Below are 21,865 nucleotides of genomic sequence, written 5' to 3' on the forward strand. Positions count from 1 at the left end.
TAAAGTTCTCTAGCCCATGCCTTTTGAGGTGTATAATTTCTAAAGATTTTGTGCAGTAGAATAGCTTTTTTTTTTTTTTTTCTTTCAATGCCTGTAGCTAAATTATTTTGGCCTATTTGGTTGGTCTTTTTTGTTTGTTTTTTTTTCATGTTTTCTTTATATTGTTTCTGGGAACACAAGGGGCTTTTTCAGTCTGTAGTTTGTGGAGACGCATCATGTTTTCAGCTCTTTTTCAACTGTCTTTGAAGTCTATATTTTATTTCACTACGGTATGTTAAATGAACAGGAAGAAGAATTATAGAATCACTAAGATTAGAAAAGACCTCCTGTAGATGATCCAGTCTGGCCACCCAACTATCACCAGTACTTCCCACTAAACCATGTTCCTCAATACAACATATAAACATCTCTTGAATGTCACCAGGGTTGGTGACTCCACCACCTCCCCGGGCAGTCTGTTCCTGCACCTGGCTGCTCTTTTGGAGAAGTTATTCCTGGCATCCAATCTGAATCTCCCCTTGTGCAACTTAAGGCTATTCCCCCTAGGTCTATCACTAGTTATGTAGGAAGAGGCCAACTCCCACCTCACCACAGCCTCCCTTCAGGAAGTTGTAGAGAGCAATAATGTCTCCCCTGAGCCTCCTCTTCTCCAGACTGAACAATCCCAGCTCCCTCAGCCACTCTTCATCAGATTTGTGCTCCAGACCCCTCACCAGCTTTGCTGCCTTCCCCTGGACATGCTTCAGTGTCTCAGAGCCTTTCTTGTAGCGAGGAGCCCAAAACTGAGCACAGTACACAATGTGTAGCATCACCAAAGCAGAGTACAGAGGGATGATTGTTTTCATGCTCCTGCTGGCTACACTGTTTTGTACAAGCCAGGATGACGTTGGGGTTCTTGACCACCTGGGCACACTACTGGATCATGTTCAGCAAAGCACTGACCAATGCTCTCAGGTCCATTTCCTCTACAGTCTAACAGCCGCTCTGCCCCAAGCTTGTAGCATTGCATGGGGTTGTTGTGTCTGCATCACAGGACAAAAGGCACTTGGTCTTGTTGAACTTCACCCCATTGGGCTCAACCCAACAGTCCAACCTGTCCAGATCCCTCTGTAGGGCCTTTCTTTCCCTGGGCAGATCAGCACTTCTTGCCAGTTTCGTGTCATCTGCAAAGGACATCGCGTATGTAGACATACTGAGTATGTATCCAGGAAACCTTCTGGCTTTTGTTTGCCAGTTCTTCTGGAAAGGAGGTTGTTTAGAAATACTGTCAGTAAGGCTGTATGTGTTTATAGTTGTCATGATGCTTCTAAGATGGTTTACACTGATATTAATAATCACTTTATAAAGTAAAGGTCTTGGTGCTCATTCTATGTTTGTCAACAACTTAAAGAAAAGTTATGTCCACGCATATTCCTTTTCTCTTTAACACAGAGGTTTTTCATTTAATCCTTTTATGGGAGAAGAGAAGAACAGAATTCTGAGATATCTTGAGTTTGAAAGAACCTTAAAAATCATCTGTTATCTTAGTTCAGTTTCTCAGAACCCTGAATACTTTGAGGATGCAGTGAGATAGCATCTCCTTCCCACTCCCTTGTTTTATTTCATTTCAGCAGTTTTTAGTGTCAGATCATCTAGTTCATCAACTAGATCATCTAATTCCAGCCCCCTGCTATAGGAGGGATGCCTCTGTCTAGATTAGGTTGCTCAAAGCCCCTTCCAGTCTGGCGTTGAAAACGAGGGGGCATCATCCACAACCTCGCTGGGCAACCTGTTCCAGTGTCTCCTCACCCTCACAGTAAAGAATTTCCTCCTAATATCTAGTCTAAATCTACCCTCTCCCAGGTTAAAGCCATTTCCCCTTGTCCTGTCACTACATGTCCTCATAAAAAGTTCTTTCCCAGATAGGGAAGATAGGGAAGGGTCCTGTAGGACCACTTCAGGTACTGGCAAGCTGCTAGAAGGTTCCTTCTGGAGACTTCTCTTGTCCAGGCTGAAGAGCCCCAACTCTTTCAGCCTGTGCCCATATTGGAGGTGCTTTAGCCCTTTGATCATCTTCATGGCCTTCTTTTGCTGGCGGATAATCAGTATTTTCATTGTAATTTCCTGATAATTTGGTTCCAGTGGTAAAATTTCTCAGTTGCCAGCAGTGATGCCTGAATTGGGATATGTCCGTATTTGTCAGACAACTCACCTATCTACAGTTATAAGGAATATCCTGATAAAAGTTGTGGAGATCAGATACCAAATACTATTTAAAGTAATTTAATGGATAGAACGCGTGATACAGACAGAACACCAAGGCTGTAAACAAGTAACAAAAAGCTGAGTATGAACAGTTTTGCTCTCTTCTGAGCAATAGCTAAAGCATAAATATTGCCATCATGTCCTTCCTTTCTTTAGTATTAATGATAGCTTAAATGGCTTATGGAGCTTTAAAAAAAGTAAAAGCTTAGTGTAATATTTCACAGAGGTGATGTTAGAGCAGTTACCTTTAGATAGAGGGCAATGTATCTTGTATCATCACAGACTTTGTGCTGTTTTGTTCTAATGCTGTAGATACGACTTTCTGAATTAATACTTTCAGCTGCTTCTGTCATAGGTGTGCAGTTAAAGCCTGCAGTACTGTTCTCTGTTAACTTCTAAAAATTGCAGTGGATTCTCAATTTCAGACAACAGGCAACAACAGTCCTTCTGGCATGCAGTGAAACTATTGTAGAAATAACAGTAATATTTTTGTCTTTTACTCTAAGAATAGTTTTGGAAATAATTAGTTGCAAAACTGCTAACTAAGAAGTGCTCTGAATTACCTGAATAGAATTTCCTAACTGTGCCAGTTCTTGTTTTTTAATTTTGGATTCAACATTCTTGTTCAACTTGAATTCCACAAAGAAATTAATTTAAAATGGGATATGATGGGTTGAAATATCTACAGACTTTATAGTGAAATCAACACCAGTGAACTACATGTGACTCTTGTAACTTATTTGCCATTTTGTGTGCTAGATGTAGATTTGTGCACTGCTCAGTTCTATGAGGTGTAAATACCTGCTTTTTGTCATGGCTGTTGCAGTCAAAGTAGAAGGACAGCAAAGAATTTGTGGCTGTACTGGGAACTAGTGGGACGCTTCTTGATTGTTCTGATAGGTGGCAATTGATCTCTTTTTTCCTGTTGGAGAGCAGCAAGGGTGCTTTTTTTTTTTCCTATAGTGTAAGAGCTTTATCAACACATATGTGTCTCAATGTGCACTTTCATAATATGAACAGTATTCTGTCGGAAGTATGGAAAGTACTGAAATGGTGACAACTGGTGAGGTGTGTGATTTAGTGTTATCCATGAGAAGAAATGCAGGTGGCTTCTTGGACTAAACTGAAGTGAAAAAATTTCAAGTCACAAAATTTCATGTCTAACTTACATGCTCAGCATTACAGTTTTTCTTAACTAATGATATCAATCTTGACAACAAAAAAACAAAGTATCCAATTGAGTGAATGGGATATCAATATTTTTTTTTAACCTTTTCACAACAATTCTTGGCCTCAGTGCTTTATCAGTGGGAATATTAAGATGCTGATCATTTCCACAAGTGTTGAACTCAGCCTTCTCGTAGACTTCTCATACACATGTATGTAGCTCTACCTGTAAGATGAGCAAGTACCAACTAACCGATATAGGCTTAAATACATGCATATTTACTTCTGAAAAAGTGCTCATAAATCTAATCTGGTAAGAAATGTAAATTCGTGTATTTGTATGTTCTTTAATTACAATCTACATAACAAATGGAAAAGCAAATCTTGATAAATGTGTTTGATAAAATCGAAATGCTTGTCACAAACCTCAAAGAGGTCATTGTTTTGTATTGCCTTTTGAAGTACTTCATGAAGTATTTCTTACCTAGTAGCTGTTGGAAAATAATGGAAAAATCTGACAATTATTTAGAAGCTGCTAATAACCATTATTTACAGCTGATCCATGTGTGTACAATGGATTCTTGACTGTTTCAACCACTGGTGGAGTCTTCCAAGACTAATCTGAGACTTGTATTATTGCTGCATGTTACTGCTTTGCATAGATCTTGAAATCTAGTATCTCCTGAATTAAACTGTCAATACAGATTTCATTCAGTAAAGATGCTAAATAGTACCTGCTTTTACCAACATTTGAGGTGAGGGCGATGTTCTCCAAAATATTCAAGGTATATAAACAAGAATACAATGATGCAGATACTGCAGAAGGAGTTCTGTCATCAGTACGATTCTGTGTTCTTGTGTGATCAGTTTTTTTCTAATCTAAATAAAAACTACTTGGCTGCCTGCATGCAGCATATAATCCAAGTATATAATGCTTGACATAGTCAAGCTTGCCATGTTAATACAGTTGGGTAAGATGCTCATATCTTCCATTTTTCCGTTCACTGCTTTACAAGCAGTGTGAAGAGCATCACTACCTTTCTCTTGGCTAGGGTAGCTATTAAAAAGATGCAGGAAGCATACTGTTAAAGACCCTCTTGGGAAATACAGTGGTATACTATTTTTATTTTACTTCTTTTCCTCTTAAGAATGAAAATGATTGCCCAGGCAGAGGAACCTAATACCAAAAATGTATGTAGCCTTAAATGGAAAGTTTTAGGTGAGGAGGAGAGATGCAGCTGTTAAATTGTATTTAACAGGAGTGAAAGTTTGGTTCACTTATTTACATAACATCTAAGTCAGTTTTTTTCCCTCATAGGAAATTCTAGGATATTCAAGAAACAAAATGCAAGGACACCAATTTTTGCTGTGGTGCTGAATAGTGTTGAGTTGTGCATCTTCTGTAGCACGCAGTGCAGTTCATGGCAAAAAAGCAATTGACTTAAGTCATCGTGTTGTCCTCCCCCCCAGTTTAAAATATGAATTCATATATCCTGTACCTGTCCGTGGGCATTGGCAGGAAGGAGGCATATTATTTAGGAAATACAAATCCTCTAAAGGAGTTCTATCAACAGCTTCAGGCTTCATGGAATACTGATGTAGAAAGAAATCTTCATGTTTATATGGCGTTCTCGTGAAGCTGTTAAATTCATGATAGGATAAATGGTTTTTCTAGAACCTCATGTATCTGAATTTACATAATTTTAAGGCATATTTGGTTGTGGGGTGGAATTTTTGTTTTTTGCATAGAGCTGTTGTTCAAGAAACAGCTCTACAGCATGGAAACACAAGCTTGATAATGAGCAGCCGTGCTGCACTGAAACCTGCCAGCAGGTACTGTGCTATATCCTTCCTGAATTGCCATCTCTGTCATGCACAGCTTGATACTGGTGTCACACCTGGTGGCTACAGCTCAAAACAGCTTGAGATTTCAGATATACAGCTGCTTTTAAACTTTGCTAATTGCTCTCCTCACGTACGATCTTTTAGCTTGCATAAGGAATTTGTGACACAGGAGCTGTTCCTGACTGTGAGATCTTTTAAATGTGACCCTGGGGTGTGCTGAGCTGCTGTGATGTGTTTCTGGAGGTTAGTGTGGTGATAAACTCGATATCTGCCCATAAAAGTTCTGCATAGCAGTTGTAGCTTCTGCAAGTCTTAATTAGCTAGGTAGTAATGGAGGAGAAAAGTTAGCTCAGAAAGATGGATGTCTGCTGCTGTTCTAGTTATTGTCAAGCATTTTATTACCATCATATAGCAATTCCCATGAAGTTATTCTTTTATGCATTCTGTCACTTTTCTACCTGTGTATATGGTTAAATACAGTAACTAAGGAGATTATATTATTCAAGTTGAAAGTACTGATTTGTCTAAATACACAAACCCAAACAGAACACGGTCTGTTTTGCATCTTATATAGTTTTAGCATCTGGGAAGTATTTGAAGATTGAGGCCACAGAAATGAGGTTTCTACCTGCAGATTTCTTGTCTGAGAGGTTGAGAACTAGAAAAGTGTATTTTAAGACTAAAGAATACAAACACAACGTAGGATCAGGAGAAATACAAGAAAGGAATGTAAGAGTTGTTTTGTAAATGATAAACATGTCAAACAAAGGACAAATGTTGAGTACCAACCTTGAACTTTTGAGGGCAACACATCTCCAGCTAATAAAGCTCTAAATTACAGGAAAGGTTTGGTGTTTACAAAAACAGTGGGAAAACGAGAGTAAATATCGTGTCAAAATAAGACCTTAAGCTATAAGGCTGAAAATAAAAGCAGCGGTATTGAAAGACCTGATCTTTCTTTCTGTTGAGTTGATGAACGTCAAAGCCTTTTAAATGGAGTCATACATATTCAGTCATAAGCTGTATATAGGATTTTATTCTAGACAAGTTATAAATCAAGTAAGTCTTATGTGAGACCCCTGAAATTTTTCAGAGTTGTTCAACCACACCAGCAGCAGATCTTTGAAGAAGACCTACCAGTGGCTGAAAATGAAGAGCAACCCGGTCCATCTAAGCGAAAACGCCAGCCAAGTATGTCTGAGACAATGCCCCTGTACACCCTATGTAAAGAGGATTTAGAGAGTATGGATAAAGAGGTGAGCTGAACTAACTGTGACGTGTTTCTAACAATGACTGTTAGTTATACTTCTTAATTTCTGTTAAATTATGCATGTATGTGAACTGACCTTGTATGCCTCTACAGTAACCTGAAATAAAAGCTGTAGCAGACTGAGATACAGTTTAAAATAGGAATTAGGTTCTGCAAGGCAAAATCCAGTTCAGGGAATGACTTCTCAAGCATGAAAGCAAATCTTTGTTTTAGTGCAGCTTTGTATTTGCTGTGTGTTAAGATTTGTTAGGTGTCATTTTAAAGTACATCTTCAAATAATTTGGACCAAATTAGGGCTGGGTGGAAGAATACAGGTCTGTGGCTACAAAGAGCACAGGCTGTAGAGAATGTCAGAGCGCCAAGGGATGGGGCCTCATTCATCCATAGATGTGTAATTTCAGCACTGCTAAAAAGCTTTTGTCATTCTGGAGATGATGGGAGCTTTCTGTTAAAGAAATAACTGTACTTCTTTCAAGCCAAAATACATTGTTTGCAATTCATTGTAGACCTCTACTAGCTGCTTATTTTGCAGTTATCTTTGCACTTATTTCAAATGAGCCACCTTCTTCTAATACTAAATGATACAGAGCAGTGGGGAACGGTATGGTAGCATGCCACGTTTTCATGAATTCATTACACTGTGTAGTTTCATAGTAAATCTAATCTTGAATGTTCCTCTCTGAGCCCAGCTCAGTCACAAGGTGTGGATGCAAGCGTGTGTAACTTAACAACTTCTGGCATTAAGTCATGTATGAAATTCCAGCCGTAGTAGGCTTTGAGTGTTACGTTCAGAAAATAGAAGTGTGAGAAGGAAACTGTGCATTTTGTCAAGGAAAAAATAAGGTTTAATTACTGCTTATCATAACCTTGAGATGTGCTGTTCTTAGGTCCTAGATTCAAGCTGAAGTTCAAGCTCATGTCCAGTGACTTTCTTCCACTCTGATCTGCTCTGAGTTTCATATCAATGCAAGCTTTTAACTCTATGTAGTAACTCGAAGTTAACAGCTTCTCATTTCTCATGGCTTTTGTTCTCAAGTATGTTGCCCATTAGACATAAGGCTTTCACAAGAAACAGTATATTGTTTTGTCATGGTACCCAGTCTCTAAACCTATCGTTTTCTTCTGTGTTTTCAGTGATACTTACAGCAATTTGTTGTTTCTGGGTAGTCTTTGAATAGTGTGGTGTGGCTTTTGGAAGGTGCTTGTGAACTGCTGTTATATGCAGTGCATTAACTGATCCAAAAGGAAATGTACATGTTTCTCATAATTAGTTCAATAAGTATTTTGCTTTAAAAGATACTTCTCATGGATCTTGGTAGAATATTCTGGCGCTGTTTTATGCTTGATTATGCTTCTGTTGCTACAGAAAGGAATTGCCAAATAAATTAATGTTTTTTCTAAGTATTCTGAATCTTAAATTATGATGATTTATTTCTTTGAATTATGCTTTTACTTGAACTGCATATTTGGAAAACTAGACTGGATGAAATTCAGAAAAAAAGAAGCCTCATTTTCAGTAGATTGTTTTCATAGCTGACTTAGCTTTGGTTCAGAAATGTGATTTGAGATTACAGATGCTGCCAAAAGATTTCTCTTCCACCAGTTTATGTTCCCACTCTGTCTTTATTGAAACACTTACAGTTCTCTGATCCTCAAGAAGCTGAATCAGAAGAAACTTTTCATTCAGCTTTGGCAGGAGTGTACGTCTTGGCTTTGTTTGATGGGGAGGATGTGTTCCTGTTGTGTTGGCTCCCCTGTGTGTTTTGACCAGGAATCAAATATCAGCACTGACATGGAAGGAGGGCACAGATCATGACAAGGTTAAATTGAACATGGTAGTGTCTGCAGGTTATCTCCTGAGAGCTGACTAGAGAGGTCAGGGGAGACTAATGTGGCCTTGAGATCATTACCTTCATCCTGCTGAAGATAATGGAATCATGAGGAAGAAATGTAATTTAAGTAATAAAATGTATTTCTGTGGTGTCACAGGAGTACCCCTTATGCAAAAGAGAAGTATGTGCATAGTCTATAAAATCCAGAAATTTAATGGAACAAACCAAGAGATTCAAGAACATCATCAACTGAAGTGAAAATAAGCTTAACAGGAATTTCCTATTAGTGTTCAGTTCACTCTGATAATGCTGTAACTATTTTCCACAGATGGCTCTGTCAACTCCAATCTTTATCAAAATTTGTTAAAAAATAAGATTATTTTTGGCAATATGGTCACTGAAGTGTGATATTTCTGCTCCCTGCCATAAAGATGCATTTGGACCATTTTTGGCTGTTGCAGTGATGTAATGGCTGTGCCATCAGCTGCTTGCCAAGCCACCATGGGGGAGTAGGGGAGTAAGTTTCTGTCACAGCATTGATAGCTTGCTTTAAAACAGCAAGGCTAGGGCTAAGAAATGGTATGTTGAGGATAATATGTGGTCTAGGAAGGATTAAAACAGATCCTTCCTGTGTGGCTTTGCTGTAGTGTAAGCCAAATCTCAGTTGCTGTGTTCCTGCCCCTGAGCCACCGCTGATTACAGGACCACACTGTAAGCCAGTTCTGGGAGCTGGTCTAGTCTGAAGAGATGACTTTCAAGGTTAATCTTTGTCATTGTCTGCTTCCTGAGATAACTTGCCATTGCAGCAGCATGAGCACTAATGCCAGCAACAGGCTGTGGATAGGAAAAACTGGGAATGAGGCCACAACTTCAGAGCTTGCTCTGTATTTGTAACTTCATCCTCAGGTATTTTTTCTCCTGAATTCCCTGGCAAAATTAGATAAGGATTTTTACTAGGTCAAAAGATGTCTTTTAAATGTAGTCACTGCGATTTGTTTTCAATAAAATGAGGTAGGGAATGCAGGGGTTTATGCTGTCACTGTGGATGTAAAAAGCCATGTAATGTAATGATTTCTTACAAAAAAATCTTGCTTTTTACTTTGGAAAAATCTCTGAAAAAGCCACACAGGTTCAAGCAATACAGAATTTGCACATAGTTACACAAGAAATATTTGTTCAGGTATTTCAAGATGGAAGCCAATAAATGGGGGTTAATTATAATTATTTCTAAATTAAATCACTTTCTATCATTAACCTATTGAAACAGTATTACAGAAGGAAGAATTTCCCCAGGTAGACATCTATCACAAACATTTGGCTTTGTGTTTTTTTTGTTCTTTTAGTGTTTTGTGCAGGCTGTACTCTGGACATCAAATAAGTCAAAGGGAATATGTAGCATTCCAGCTGTTGGACACCAGTTTTGGAATCACTCAGTCTTTTGCACCTTTGTTGGTGTCAAAGATCTGGAAGGCTGTATCCAGCAGTAGCTTCTTTTGCAACTGCATGGGAGGCTGCTTGAGTATTAGAGAAGTGCAAGAACAGGAGAGTTAAATGTGCTAGGATTGCTATGCAAAGGGATAATGTCCAATCATGGTGCATACTGAGAGTGTCCATGCTTGAGAAATAAAAAGCATGTCAATGCTGATACATCCATTGGAAAAAATTTTCCCTCTATCTTATGCTAGCTATGCACAAATGCTTTGTCTCACTGCTGTTCCCTCTTTGCTATGGAATAATTTAGTTTATTTATATGTAAGTTGTTCAAAAAGTAATGTCTCCTATTTATTTCCATGGAAACTACAGCAGATACAAAGAGTGAAATAACACTATTTGATAGAGTAAATTCTCACATACAAAACACTATTTTTCAGCGTAGGTATCACCATTAACTATGCATTGCTGCCAGCAATGAACAAAAGCCTGCATGCTGTACTCAAACATCTGCGCCAGTGCAGGTGACCTGCTGTCAGCACTGCTGAAGTGCACCAACTACTGCCTCACTGTGCTCCCATCCACTGTTTGGTCTCCACAAATGTTCTGCAAATGTTGAAAAATATCAGTGAGTGCAATTTTTCTCCCACATGGAGGAATTCAGCCCCTCTGTTGCCATCACAGCAACAAAATGTAATGGAATATCGGCGAGGAGGTTCAGCCTCTACTGCCATCCCACCAACATCCACCTCTGGTGTCATGGAGCAACATAATAAAATAGGGGGCGTTACTTTCACAGCAGGCCTCATAATTATTTATAAGTTGGGAGAAAGTTTTATTTCTAAATAAGTAGCTATGTTATTTGCAGACAATTGCTTTGTAAAAAATGATACTGATATTGGTCTGTACTTGGTATGCTGATACACTGCAGTTTCACTAAAGGGCAAGAATTCAAGACTGTGTTTGAAGAGGCTTACAAATGATTAACTGCAGTCTATAGCAAATAGCTAGAAGTATCTCTTGCCTGTAATACCTGTTCCTGTGTGTTGCTTTTTTCCGTAAAACCAGCGTTGCCATTTCCAATGGAGATATCCACTATTCCTTTCATTGACTATTGAAAAGTAAATGTTGCAGACAACTGTTCCTGTGCTCAGCTGCCCACTCGGTGAAGAAAATTGCTGGTGTTCAAATCTATACCTTCTCTGGTGCAAGTGAGACTACTTCTTGTGTCCTATGATTCAGTTTAAGTGACTTTGCAGACCTCTTTTTTGCCAAAGAATAAAGATGTATCTGTCCTGTCATGGAGGTACAGAACTGTTCCTTGTATCTATTTGGTGTGATTGTGGAGTTGTAATCTCTCTTCTAGGGTAGGTGAAAGTTTCTGACTTACTGTCCTTGCAGTACGCTGTCACTTGCAGTCACTCTCTGTAAGTCGCTGCAATGCTCCTGCCTGCCGACGACAAATCTGTGGTAGACTGGAGATGACAGCAAAAAGCAGCCAGCTGTGAATGTTTAATCTGTCACTGTCAGCACTTGCAGGTCAGAAGGGGAACATGTTAGGTAGATATCCAAAATGGATGTCACTGGTGGAAAGCTGAGTAAGGAAAGCTTCATGGTAGAAACATTTCTAATTGCATCTTGCAGGGACTTTTCATCCAACATGGCCTGGGATTACTGATGTCCTGGAACTCCTGCGTACATGTTATCTACTAGTTGTATGTTCATTATGCTTATATATTTATTACCCTCTTTTGTCGGTGTTTGAAAGCAGCATCTGCGTCTTGTCAAGTGTCACCATCTGCCTTTGTAATGTAAAATATTTTGCTGGTTTAAAACCCTCCCTGGGACTTAGGAGAAGGGAAGAGAGGAAATCAATTTGATACCAGTCAGACCTCCAGCTTTCTCATCTCTCACTTAGAGCTGTACTGATTCCTACCATCTGTCAGGATATGTATTTAGCAGCTGCAAAGTGACCACACTGCAAAGGTATGTTCTGTGAATCAATGGATCTAAGTAGGCAGTTGATTGTTCTTAGTGGGATTTACCAAACTTCTTTTGCCTCAGTATCATTCTGTTGATTTGAGGTGCATTTGAAAGGGTAGGAGTTGGTAGAATCTGTTCTACTTAATTGAGTGTTGTTGTAGGTACAGTTGTATTCCTGAATATCAGTTTTGTATTCTGAGTGACTACGTTATGCAGTGCATTAAGAGGCAGTGTTTTTCTTGCTCCGTTTAGTGATAGTTATTATCTGTGTAAGTGGTAGCCTCTTGATTAGGTTAAAAATACTAATTTGATACAATGGATGTGTTCCCTGGTGCAAAATAGAAGCTGCATGTGGCTGGCTTGGGCGCTGCATTGTACATTAACGCTCCTTGAATTTCCACAGTTACGTTTCTCAAACAGAATTTCATATGATACTACTTCTTCAAATATCGTAAATCATAGAGATAATAAATTTGGATAGCAATCTCTTCCTAAATACTATAGCATTTTTTGGAATTAAAAGCATATGACTGTGTACACTTACTGTTGTCAGTAATTCAGCAGTCATACAGCATCTTGGCCCTTTATTTAAGGTATGCTTCAAAAGATGTGGACTACTTGCATTTCAGGGAGGAAAAAAGTAAAACTATAAAAAAGAAAAGCTATAGGTGAAAATATACATATGAAAAAGTATCAAAGATAAATATGCTGTTCTTTATCAAAAATTTACAAGGCAGTAGCAGCCAGTAGGGAAGCAATTACCAAAGTATTTTGAGCAATAAGCAGAGGTAAGGTAGTAAGATAATTCTGGTATATAACCTTCATAGGCCTTGTTATTTCCTAATCCTTTGCTTTTTTTGTTGTTTGCAGCCATTATCACCTTTCCTTTGTGTCCTTTGCTCTCATCCATCCCAGCTGTGGTGCTCTTAACAGCTTCTCATGCAAAGTAGCATGGAAGCTGGAGAATCTCTAGTTTTCCCATCCAATCAACTTCTCATTTTCAGTGTGAAGCACTTTAATTACAGTTGGCTTAGACCAGTAAGACTTAACCTGTAATGTAATTTTCTTCGCTCCGTGGTTAGTTTTCTGTAGAGAAATAGTAAGGCTGTGATGCTAGGAATCTGTGACCTGCTACTATTTATGTTCACGAGCACTTGCTGTTGAGAGGTGGCTGACAGATGCACCAAGAAACCTTAATTTGTACTGTAATGAACGTAGCCTAAAGCTGTTGTAAAATATGGAGGGTATTCTTACTGCTTTCCCCTGCATAGGGTTGTGATATTCACTTGTTTCTAATGTTAAAGGTAAATAACATTTAAGCAATTTATTCAGCCGTGTTTTACCTGATTAGCAGCAAAAACTGATGAAAGTTGCCCGGTGCTACTTTTAACAGCTCAGCAGCAAGAATCCTAAGTGTGGAGTTGAAAGCGTTTACTGTGCTGGAAGAGAAAGTGGAACATTTAAAGGAAGCTGTATATCAGAATTTGTTTCTACATTTTATTTTGCTTTAAGTAACTTATTTTCACTGAAAGTGGAAGCAGTTCCAATAAGATCATGTTTTTTTTTCTTCAATTGCAGATGTCGTATTTACTCTTAAAAAAATCAGTATTGGTCATGGTCAGGTAGGAGGTACATCATCCTGATCAGAAGCATTGAGACTGACTGTCAGGTAATTAAAATAACACTGAAAATGCAGTGTAAGAAAAAGCTAGTGAAATTTAAATTGAGTATCAGCATGTGAAGCATTTGTCTGCAGAGCCTTTGTTTTCCCACTACGTGCATTAAACCAGTTGTCTGATAGCCTTTATGTTTATTAAGAGAACATAGTGGCACAAATTTGCCCTAAATGTGGCAGATTCAAGTAAGGGGATGGATTTTTTTTTTTTTTTTTTTTGTCTTTTGATGTTATATTTTACTTAGTCCTCCTTCCCATTTTGGTGATAAGTTATTACCTGTTTCATTATTGCCTCAAGTCGATAACTACTTTTTTTTCTTACCTCATCTGCTTCTCTACTCAGGTTGCCTAGAAAACATTATTTAAGCTCAGTTTCATTGTTTCTTGTGTACTTTCACGTCTTATTTTCATTTTGATTTTTTTATTTACCGTGGGGAGGGAAAAACAAACACTTGAACCTGTTGTCACATTCAGATGACAATTTATGACATTTGTTTTGTAGCTAAAAAATAACTACCTATATGTAAGGAAAAGCTGGATGATACTTAAGAAGAAGTTGCCTGTTATGCACAGTCTTGCATGAAATGAATAGGATTACTCAGATTCTTCACTGATTGAGCCATTGTTAGGAGAAAATGTAGATAAATTATGACTGAGGCTGATGCACTTCTGTTATATTCAGATAGCAGGTAACTTAGATAAGTAAAATATATGCTACAGCAGCGATTACTTATGGGCTGTACTAAATGGACATCAACTAGAGAAGCATCTATGCCTACTTCAGAGTTAGCCTTCTTTCAGGAATCAGATAAAACATAGAGTAGTAAGGGTTGTGTCTGGATTTCCCCGTTTATTCCATTGACAATCAGTCAGTGATTAATTGGATTTATAAAATCATAGAATCACAAGGTTGGAAAGGACCTACAAGATCACCTAGCTCAACCATCCTCCTATCACCATTACTACCACAAGCACTAAACCAGATCTCATAGCTCCTCATCCAGACGCCTCTTGAACACTGCCGGGTACAGTGACCCCCCCCACCTCCCTGGGCAGCCATTGCAGTGCCTGACCACTCTCTGAGACAAAAAGTTCTTCCTCATATCTAACCTAAACCTCCTCTGGTACAACTTGCGGCCATTTCCTCAGGTCCTGTTTGTTGCATGGAGAAGAGGCCAAACCCCTCTTCACCACAGCCTCCCTTCAGGAGGTTGCAGAGTGCAATGAGGTTTCCCCTGAGCCTCCTCTTCTCCACACTGAACAATCCCAGCTCCCTCAGCCGCTCCTCATAAGACTTGTGCTCCAGACCCCTCACCAGTTTTGTTGCCCTTCTCTGCACACTCTCCAGGGTCTCAGTGTCCTTCTTGTAGAAAGGGGCCTGAAACTGAACACAGCACTCAAGGTAATTATTTCCCAATAAAGGTGTTTCAGCTGTCGTCTTCATACTTCTTCTGATGTAATCAACAGTTTGTTCAGATTCCTTTCTTCTACAACTGTTCTCATTATTATTTTTGCAAGTAATGTTGGGATTTTAGGGGATTTTCTCATGATGTACTGAGAAATGTTTAGTTTTTATGTGATACCATTCTAGCACTTCTGCTAAAAATTATCGTGCAAATAAGATCAAATCCAACCTCTTTGTGTTTTTTGCATATGTAACTTCTCTTGCTGACTTCCAAAATATGCCTGTTGTATAGTAAATGCTTTATTCTAATGTTAATTCAGCTGAACCAGAAACTAGATCTATAAATTCTCCACCTCTAGAATGTATTTGAATGTTGTGTAAAGAAGAAAGCATTTCTATATGTTGATTTTTTTTCTGAGCAACACTGATAGTATGTGAGATATCTGCAACTTTGTGTTTAGCCCTAATGAAGAAAACCATAAGCCGCCTTCAGCTCTGCTTGTTCACTGAAAATGGGGCAAAATGTTTCTAAATGCATCTCAATAACCTCATTTTGACATATGCATCTACCTCCATGTTCTAAATCAAACACATCTAGGCTGTCAACACTAATTTGACATAGTTAAAAACGAGTTGACTGAGCCATATAAAACAATTTTCAAGCTGTCCCTAACATAAATCTGAGCTTTCTGTGTATACAGCCTTACAGCCTCATCACACATCTTAGCATGTTTTTACACTTGAATTCTAGCCACTGTTCTCTGTGAATGATATTTAAACTTGCCCGCACAAGTCTTGGTCTAATCCTGAACTACTCTTTCCTACCTGTTTTTGTTCTATCCAGGTACTCTAATATTTGTATTTCAACAGAAAGAAAAAAAAATGCAGTATAGCAGCATATATGCTAAGTGCTTTGAATAATCTTTAGAAACATGCACAGTGCTGGTCTGCTGTAATTATCTAGAGCTGTAATTAGTTTGGAATTCTAGGGTTATAAAAATGCAGGTCCACTTTGGTGATATAATGACTGGATTATTTCTAGATACTGTTATCTGCATTAAGCAACAGTTTGTACCATTAGTGTTTAGTCCGCAGTTCTCAATAGATTGTCATAAAATGACCTACTTTTAAATTGAAAATATGCATAATTTAAGTTGCTCATTTCTAGTACATCTTTGAGGCAAAATAGCTTTCTTTCACTTTGGTAGAGTCTAAACTCTTGTCTGCTGCCATCTTCAGCAAGCAGTGAGTACAGCCACTCGGCTTTGTCTATGATGGTGTAGCACCTGCAGGTAGGGAGCTACTGGGTCAGCACTACCAGGAATATTTTTACTCTGAGTACAACTTTAATTACAAAAAGCTGATGAACTGGAACCCCCCAACTGATGGCAGCAAAAAAATCCCTGCTGTGATACACTCACAAAAGGAATAATGACCAGAATAGCCATGCTGCTAAAACTGTCTACTACAGCAGTATTAAATTTTTATTTTGATAGAATGTAATTGTTAATCTCCGTAGTTCTGGTTTCTTTGTATGTGAGCTTACATACTATTTCTTTGCCAGGGTTTGAGCTGTAGGCAATATTATCTCTCGCTCCTCATAGAAAGCATGATGATACTGCTGTCTGTGATGAGCACAGACAGCTGCCTGTCTCAGATATTTTAGTGCTCCAGCATCAAACTTGCTTCATCACAGAAGTATTGAAGGCTGGATACAGCTAGCCTACTGCAACGCAGCTATAATCTCAAACCCCACCTGATAATCATTGGCTTCATATGGAGCTGGCCTCTTGTAATACCAACCACATTTTAGTGGCTGGGATTATCTTTTGTTGTGCTTTGTATTGTTGTTGTTGTTGTTTTTTTTTTTAAATAATTTATTTTTGTTATTAATCTCTAAAATTACTCATGGAATGAGTGGTCTGGCTATGCAGGGCACTTGTACAGTGCTTGTGTTGCTTACTACTTTGTTTAAAAGCCTCACGCTTTAGTCATGCAGATTAAGATAATACGCACTTTAATCTGTTTGCAGTCACGTTGCCTAGTTCAACAGAAACCATTTCAAAACTGTCTTGGCTTTGCCATCTTCTCTGAGTTTCCAGTTAAGCCAGTTCAGAAATAGTTTTCCCAAATGTTTGTTACTACCAGCTGATGTCTGGTAATGCTTATGCTAAACTTAGGTTAAAATTATTGACCTCTGTGTCAAGCAACATGATATCCACTGGAGAGATTGCACTTAATCTTAGTCTTTGTTATCTAGGAAACCAATTGCTTGTTAAGTTTGGGCACTGTCCTCTACAGAATGTGTGAGGGTATAAACTCTGAGAGAGATGTGATAATTGTCTGTGGATTTTTTGTTTGTTTGTGTTTCTTGGTGGAACTGCACAATAATAAGTGCTGTCAAGAAGGGACTTGAACATATTTTGAGGATCAGAAAGTTGATACAGAATGAAGTTTCTGTGCAGAGAAAGCTTGCTTTGAGCAAGCAAATGGTGGAAGCAAGAGTGGGCAAAATGGTGGCTTTACACTTTTTTTTTTTTTTAACACTTTACATTTATTCACAGATGTCCATTCTTTTTTGTAACATAATAAAACCAAGATTGGAGCTCAGAAGCAGTATAGAATCATAGAATCCTTAGAGTTGGAGGGGACTTTAAAGGTGGTCTAGTCCAACTCCCCTGCAATGACAGGACGTCTGCAGCTAGATCAGGTTGCTCAGAGCCTGATCCAGTCTGTGTGTGAATGTCCCAGGGATGTGGCACCTAACACGTCCCTAGGCAACCTGTTCCAGTGCCTCACCATCCTTATTGTAAAAAACTTCTTCCTTATGTGCAATGTTAATCTTCCCTCTTTTAGCTGGAAATTGCTTCCCACTGTCCTGTTACCAAAGACCCTGTTAAAGGCTCTGTCCCTTCCTTTCTTACAGCCTCCCTTCAGATACTGAAAGGCTGCTATCAGGTTGCCATGGAGCATTCTCTTCTCTAGGCTGACCAGCCCCAGCTCTTTCAACCTGTCCTGCAGGGTGGTGTTCCATCTCTTGGATCATTTTTGTGGCCCACCTCTGGATGCCCTCCAGCAGGTCCATATTCTTTTCTGCACTGAGGCCTCCACGTCTGGATGCAGTACTTCAGGTGAGGCCTCACCAGCATAGAGATAGACAGGATCACCTCCCTTGGCCTGCTGGCCGCACTTCTCTTGATTTATCCCATGATACAGTTGGCTTTCTGGGCTGTGAGGGCACATTTCTGGCTCATATCTAGCTTACCATCCACCAGTACCAGGGATGATTCATTGATAATGTTACTGTGCTGCTCTCAGCACTTCATTAGCATCTTGCTGCTGGCTACTTCCTTTGGCATTGAGATACATCAAAAGAGATAACTCAGGGTTTAGGCAGTGTGCCCTCTCAAATTGCAAGGTGTTGTTTTAATAATACGGTAAGATTTCTAACTTCATGTCATTTTTTAATCGTATTTAAAATCCTTTCACAAGTATTCTTGTGTTAGTAAATTAGATCATTTTTATTAACAAAAGTCATGATCACTAGTCTAGTTTTGCATGTCTCTTGGTAAGTACTTAGGAATAAGAGAAGTATTATGACTTCTGGCAGAACTACGCCCTAGCTAATAGCTTGAGGGATGGAAGAGACTTGTGGAACTGTAAAATGAAGCTTTTTTATTGCATATTGGCAGATTATGTGCAGATGTGGTATGACTTTTTTCCCCAGTTACTTATAAAGGTTTATGAGATGGGTGCTCTTCTAGTGCCTGTTTGCAGCAGGCTGAGATCCCTGAAGTATCCACTTCTGCTACTTTTAACAGTTGTAGTCAGTTCTGGATTTTACCAGTTCTTTCTGTTGCCTGGGATAAGAGTACATTGGTGTTGCTCCATTTCCTACCCTTCTGGCATCAACAGGTATTTCTCTAGATGTTCTGATCTCTTCATATTTAGATAATGCTTCTTTATACACAAAGAAAATGTGGAATTTTTGCTAAGGATTGTATTACTTGTGGGTTTACTCACCAACTCTTTCCTCTAAGGTTTTGCCTAAGCTTTAAGTCAGGAAGGTTACTAAAGCATGGTTCTTTTATTCCACTGCAGGATTTTTGTTTTAAGACTAACAATTGTGGAAAAAATTGGAAGGTTACTCAGGGACACAAATTGAACTATGTTTAATGTAATCTACTGATAATACCAGTAAGATACAATAAAAGCAAATGGTTTGATCCATCAGTTAAATTAAATTGGTCACAAGCATATGATAACACTCCTAACCATAGGTTTCCAAGTCGTTGATCTGCAGGTTTCCACTATTCAAGTTGTGGCTGTACATTTAATAGAGATGCTTATCTACATTCTATGTCTCGTCTCATACTGTTCTGGCATGGGTGCCACTGTAGACATAAAGCGAAAAGGGACAGGGAACTGGTGTAGCTAGGCAGTAACCCACCTTAAAAAGATACTCAAAGGTAAATAAATGAGCTGTTAATATCACTGAGGTTACCTGTTCAGCAGAGCATCAGATATTCCAGTCTAGCTGCAGGATGCTGAAACTGATTGCCATGCTTGCTTCTGAAGGTCTTCTTGCAAGGCCAGGACATCTGTACCTAGATTTAAACTTTATACCTACTTGTTAAAAGTGTAGTTTCAGCTTGATCCTCAGTGATGTTATAGATGGGAGCAGAAGGATCTTGGGATAAAGGAAACCTCCTTTTCAGTGTCCAGTTTTCATCCAGTAATTTGTGTTTTTATTTGGCTTTCTAAGAAAAAGCAAATAGGACTTCTGAAATTGTGAAGGTGAAGTGAAACTTCAGAGCCCTGCTTCCCTCTAAAAATGGTGTAAATTCATGATCTTGATAACTTTATTTGAAATGACATTCAAGTGTCAGATCAGGAGAGAAAGTTTTATGAAGTTTAATGGTTGATACTGTGCTAGTAGAAGAAAGCTTGCAGTATTAATGCAAGGTGTAGAGCCAATGAAGATTCAAACTAGAGTTTTTACAGAAAAATACACAGTCTCAGTAAAAGTAAAAATCATTTCAAATAGTTCTAGAATGACCTTTGGTGATATTTAAAAAGGAAGATAAAGGGGGGAAGAACTTTGCTTTATAGAATGATATAAAGCTGGAATTAAGATGGTAAAAAAAAAAAATCTTAAACTGAGAACAGGTGTTTATTCTGAATAGATCATGTGAATGTGTGGTCTAAGTTAGTTTGGTATGTTCCTTGTGAGAATTATCGAGGGAACTTTTACTGGAACGGTGTTTTAGAAAGTTTTATGTCCCTAAGCCTTTGAGCAAACTGAACTCCTATTAGACCTCTTAAGTGTGCTTGGAGAGTCATCAGTAAAACGTTAGAGGACTTTAAATGTTTCCCTTTTGGGAAGCTAATGCAGTAGTCTTTTGCTTTCTATCTGAGAGTTTGAAAACAGCTCAAATATGACATCAAACACTGAAAATTGCATCTGTGGTATAAATACTTCAAGTTCTGATCATTACTTTGAAATGCTTTTATTTTCTGTAAACCCTCTGAGAATATGTGCTAAAGCAAAAGCTACAGTATTTACTCCAATTTAGCTCCTTCTTCTTGTGCACTGATTTCAGTGTAGTAGCACTTCAGAAAATCCATTATGTGAGAAACTGTTTCTCCTTTTTCTTGGTGAAAACATTTGGAGGAAAGGAAATACAAAGATGGTGCAAATAGGGGTAGTGTTTTAAGAAAGAAAAACGTTTGGACTGAAAAAAGAGAACCGATGGTGATTTCTATTAAATCATAAGGCAATGTTATGAGAGAAGTAGTGGGAACTGGGCATACAGAATGCTAGAATACCAGAAAATTCGTTTTGGCAAAGAGTTCTAGGCTGTTAAGAGCATGAACCAATTATGTTCGTTCTGTCTCTTGAGTTTTACACTTAAAATGGGAAGAAATGGGGTCTGTGACAGGACCACTCCTCCTTTTTCTACATAACTATTCAGCAGCTAGTTTCTGCCCACATCTTAAATAGGCCTACACACACTGGGAGGGAATGGAGAGAAAAGTGTAGACAGGTAAAAGAGAAGGCTGCATTTTGAAGTATGGTCATATGTTAGTAATTCAAGGAATAACTGCTGTAAATTTTTCATAGCTAAGAATGCCATGGTGTCAGTTACCATTTTTACTGTTTTGTGTGTAAGTCCTTGGCTCAAGAACAGAGGTGGTTGTTATCCTTCCTTACTGCTAAGGTACTGCTGACCCTAGTTTAGTTTGCTGTCACCCAGGGCCTTTTCAGTAGAGCTGCTACCCAGCCATTCTGCTCTGTTCAGTTGCAGTGGGATCTGTTCCAAGTGCTGCAAGTGGGTTCAGTATCTGTACTTAGAAAGGGAACTCTGATCACTTCATCTCTGTGCCTGTACTACCTCTCTTAAACAACAGCCTATCTGTCTGTTCTCAAAGCATATCTGGAGCTTAAAAAAAAAAAAAAAAAAACCACTAGAAGCAATCTATTCAAAGTTGTTTGAATAGAAGCTATATCATATTTGTAATAAGAGGAAGGATGATATTCTCAAGTTCTGTGGTAGTTTGAGGAATCTTCAGATTGTTTTAAATATGACTATTAAACTTGCGTAAACTTGCTTTGGATGCAATTAGAGAAAAAATATCTGCAAACTTAGAGAAGCAGAATAGCAACTTATTTTATATAAGTGAAATGCTGTAAGAAGTAACTGTATGACAACTGGACGATGGAGCGTGGGCTTGAGGTCTTTCTCCTATCACAACCAGATGTACAGAGAGTTTGCATCCTTTATAAATTGTACTAAGAGAAGAAAAAACCTTTTCTTTGGGGAGCAGGGGGAAGATTTAGAGTGTGTTTCAAAGTAAAGGACTTAAGTATACTGCAGTTCATCAGAGAGCAGTATGCTTATATGGGTTCTATAGATAGTTTGTATTGCTGCCCAGTTAATGTAATTTCTGTGAGAATACTATGATGTCTACAGAAGGAAATGGTTTTTGGAGATTTAATTAGTGTCCCTTGC

The 21,865-nt window shown here is 38.5% G+C and overlaps 1 protein-coding gene across 1 annotated transcript in view; it reads left to right on the forward strand.

Annotated features, from left to right (window-relative positions):
* The window catches only part of CTDP1 (CTD phosphatase subunit 1), a 100,655-nt gene that overhangs the window by 34,896 nt on the left and 43,894 nt on the right, over positions 1-21,865 (forward strand). The window contains exon 11 of the mRNA XM_048939068.1: positions 6,350-6,512. Coding sequence (XP_048795025.1) covers positions 6,350-6,512 — 163 coding nt within the window. The remainder of the gene's footprint in view (positions 1-6,349; positions 6,513-21,865) is intronic.

This window comes from Lagopus muta, chromosome 3, assembly GCF_023343835.1.
Source record: "Lagopus muta isolate bLagMut1 chromosome 3, bLagMut1 primary, whole genome shotgun sequence".
NCBI lineage: Eukaryota > Metazoa > Chordata > Aves > Galliformes > Phasianidae > Lagopus > Lagopus muta.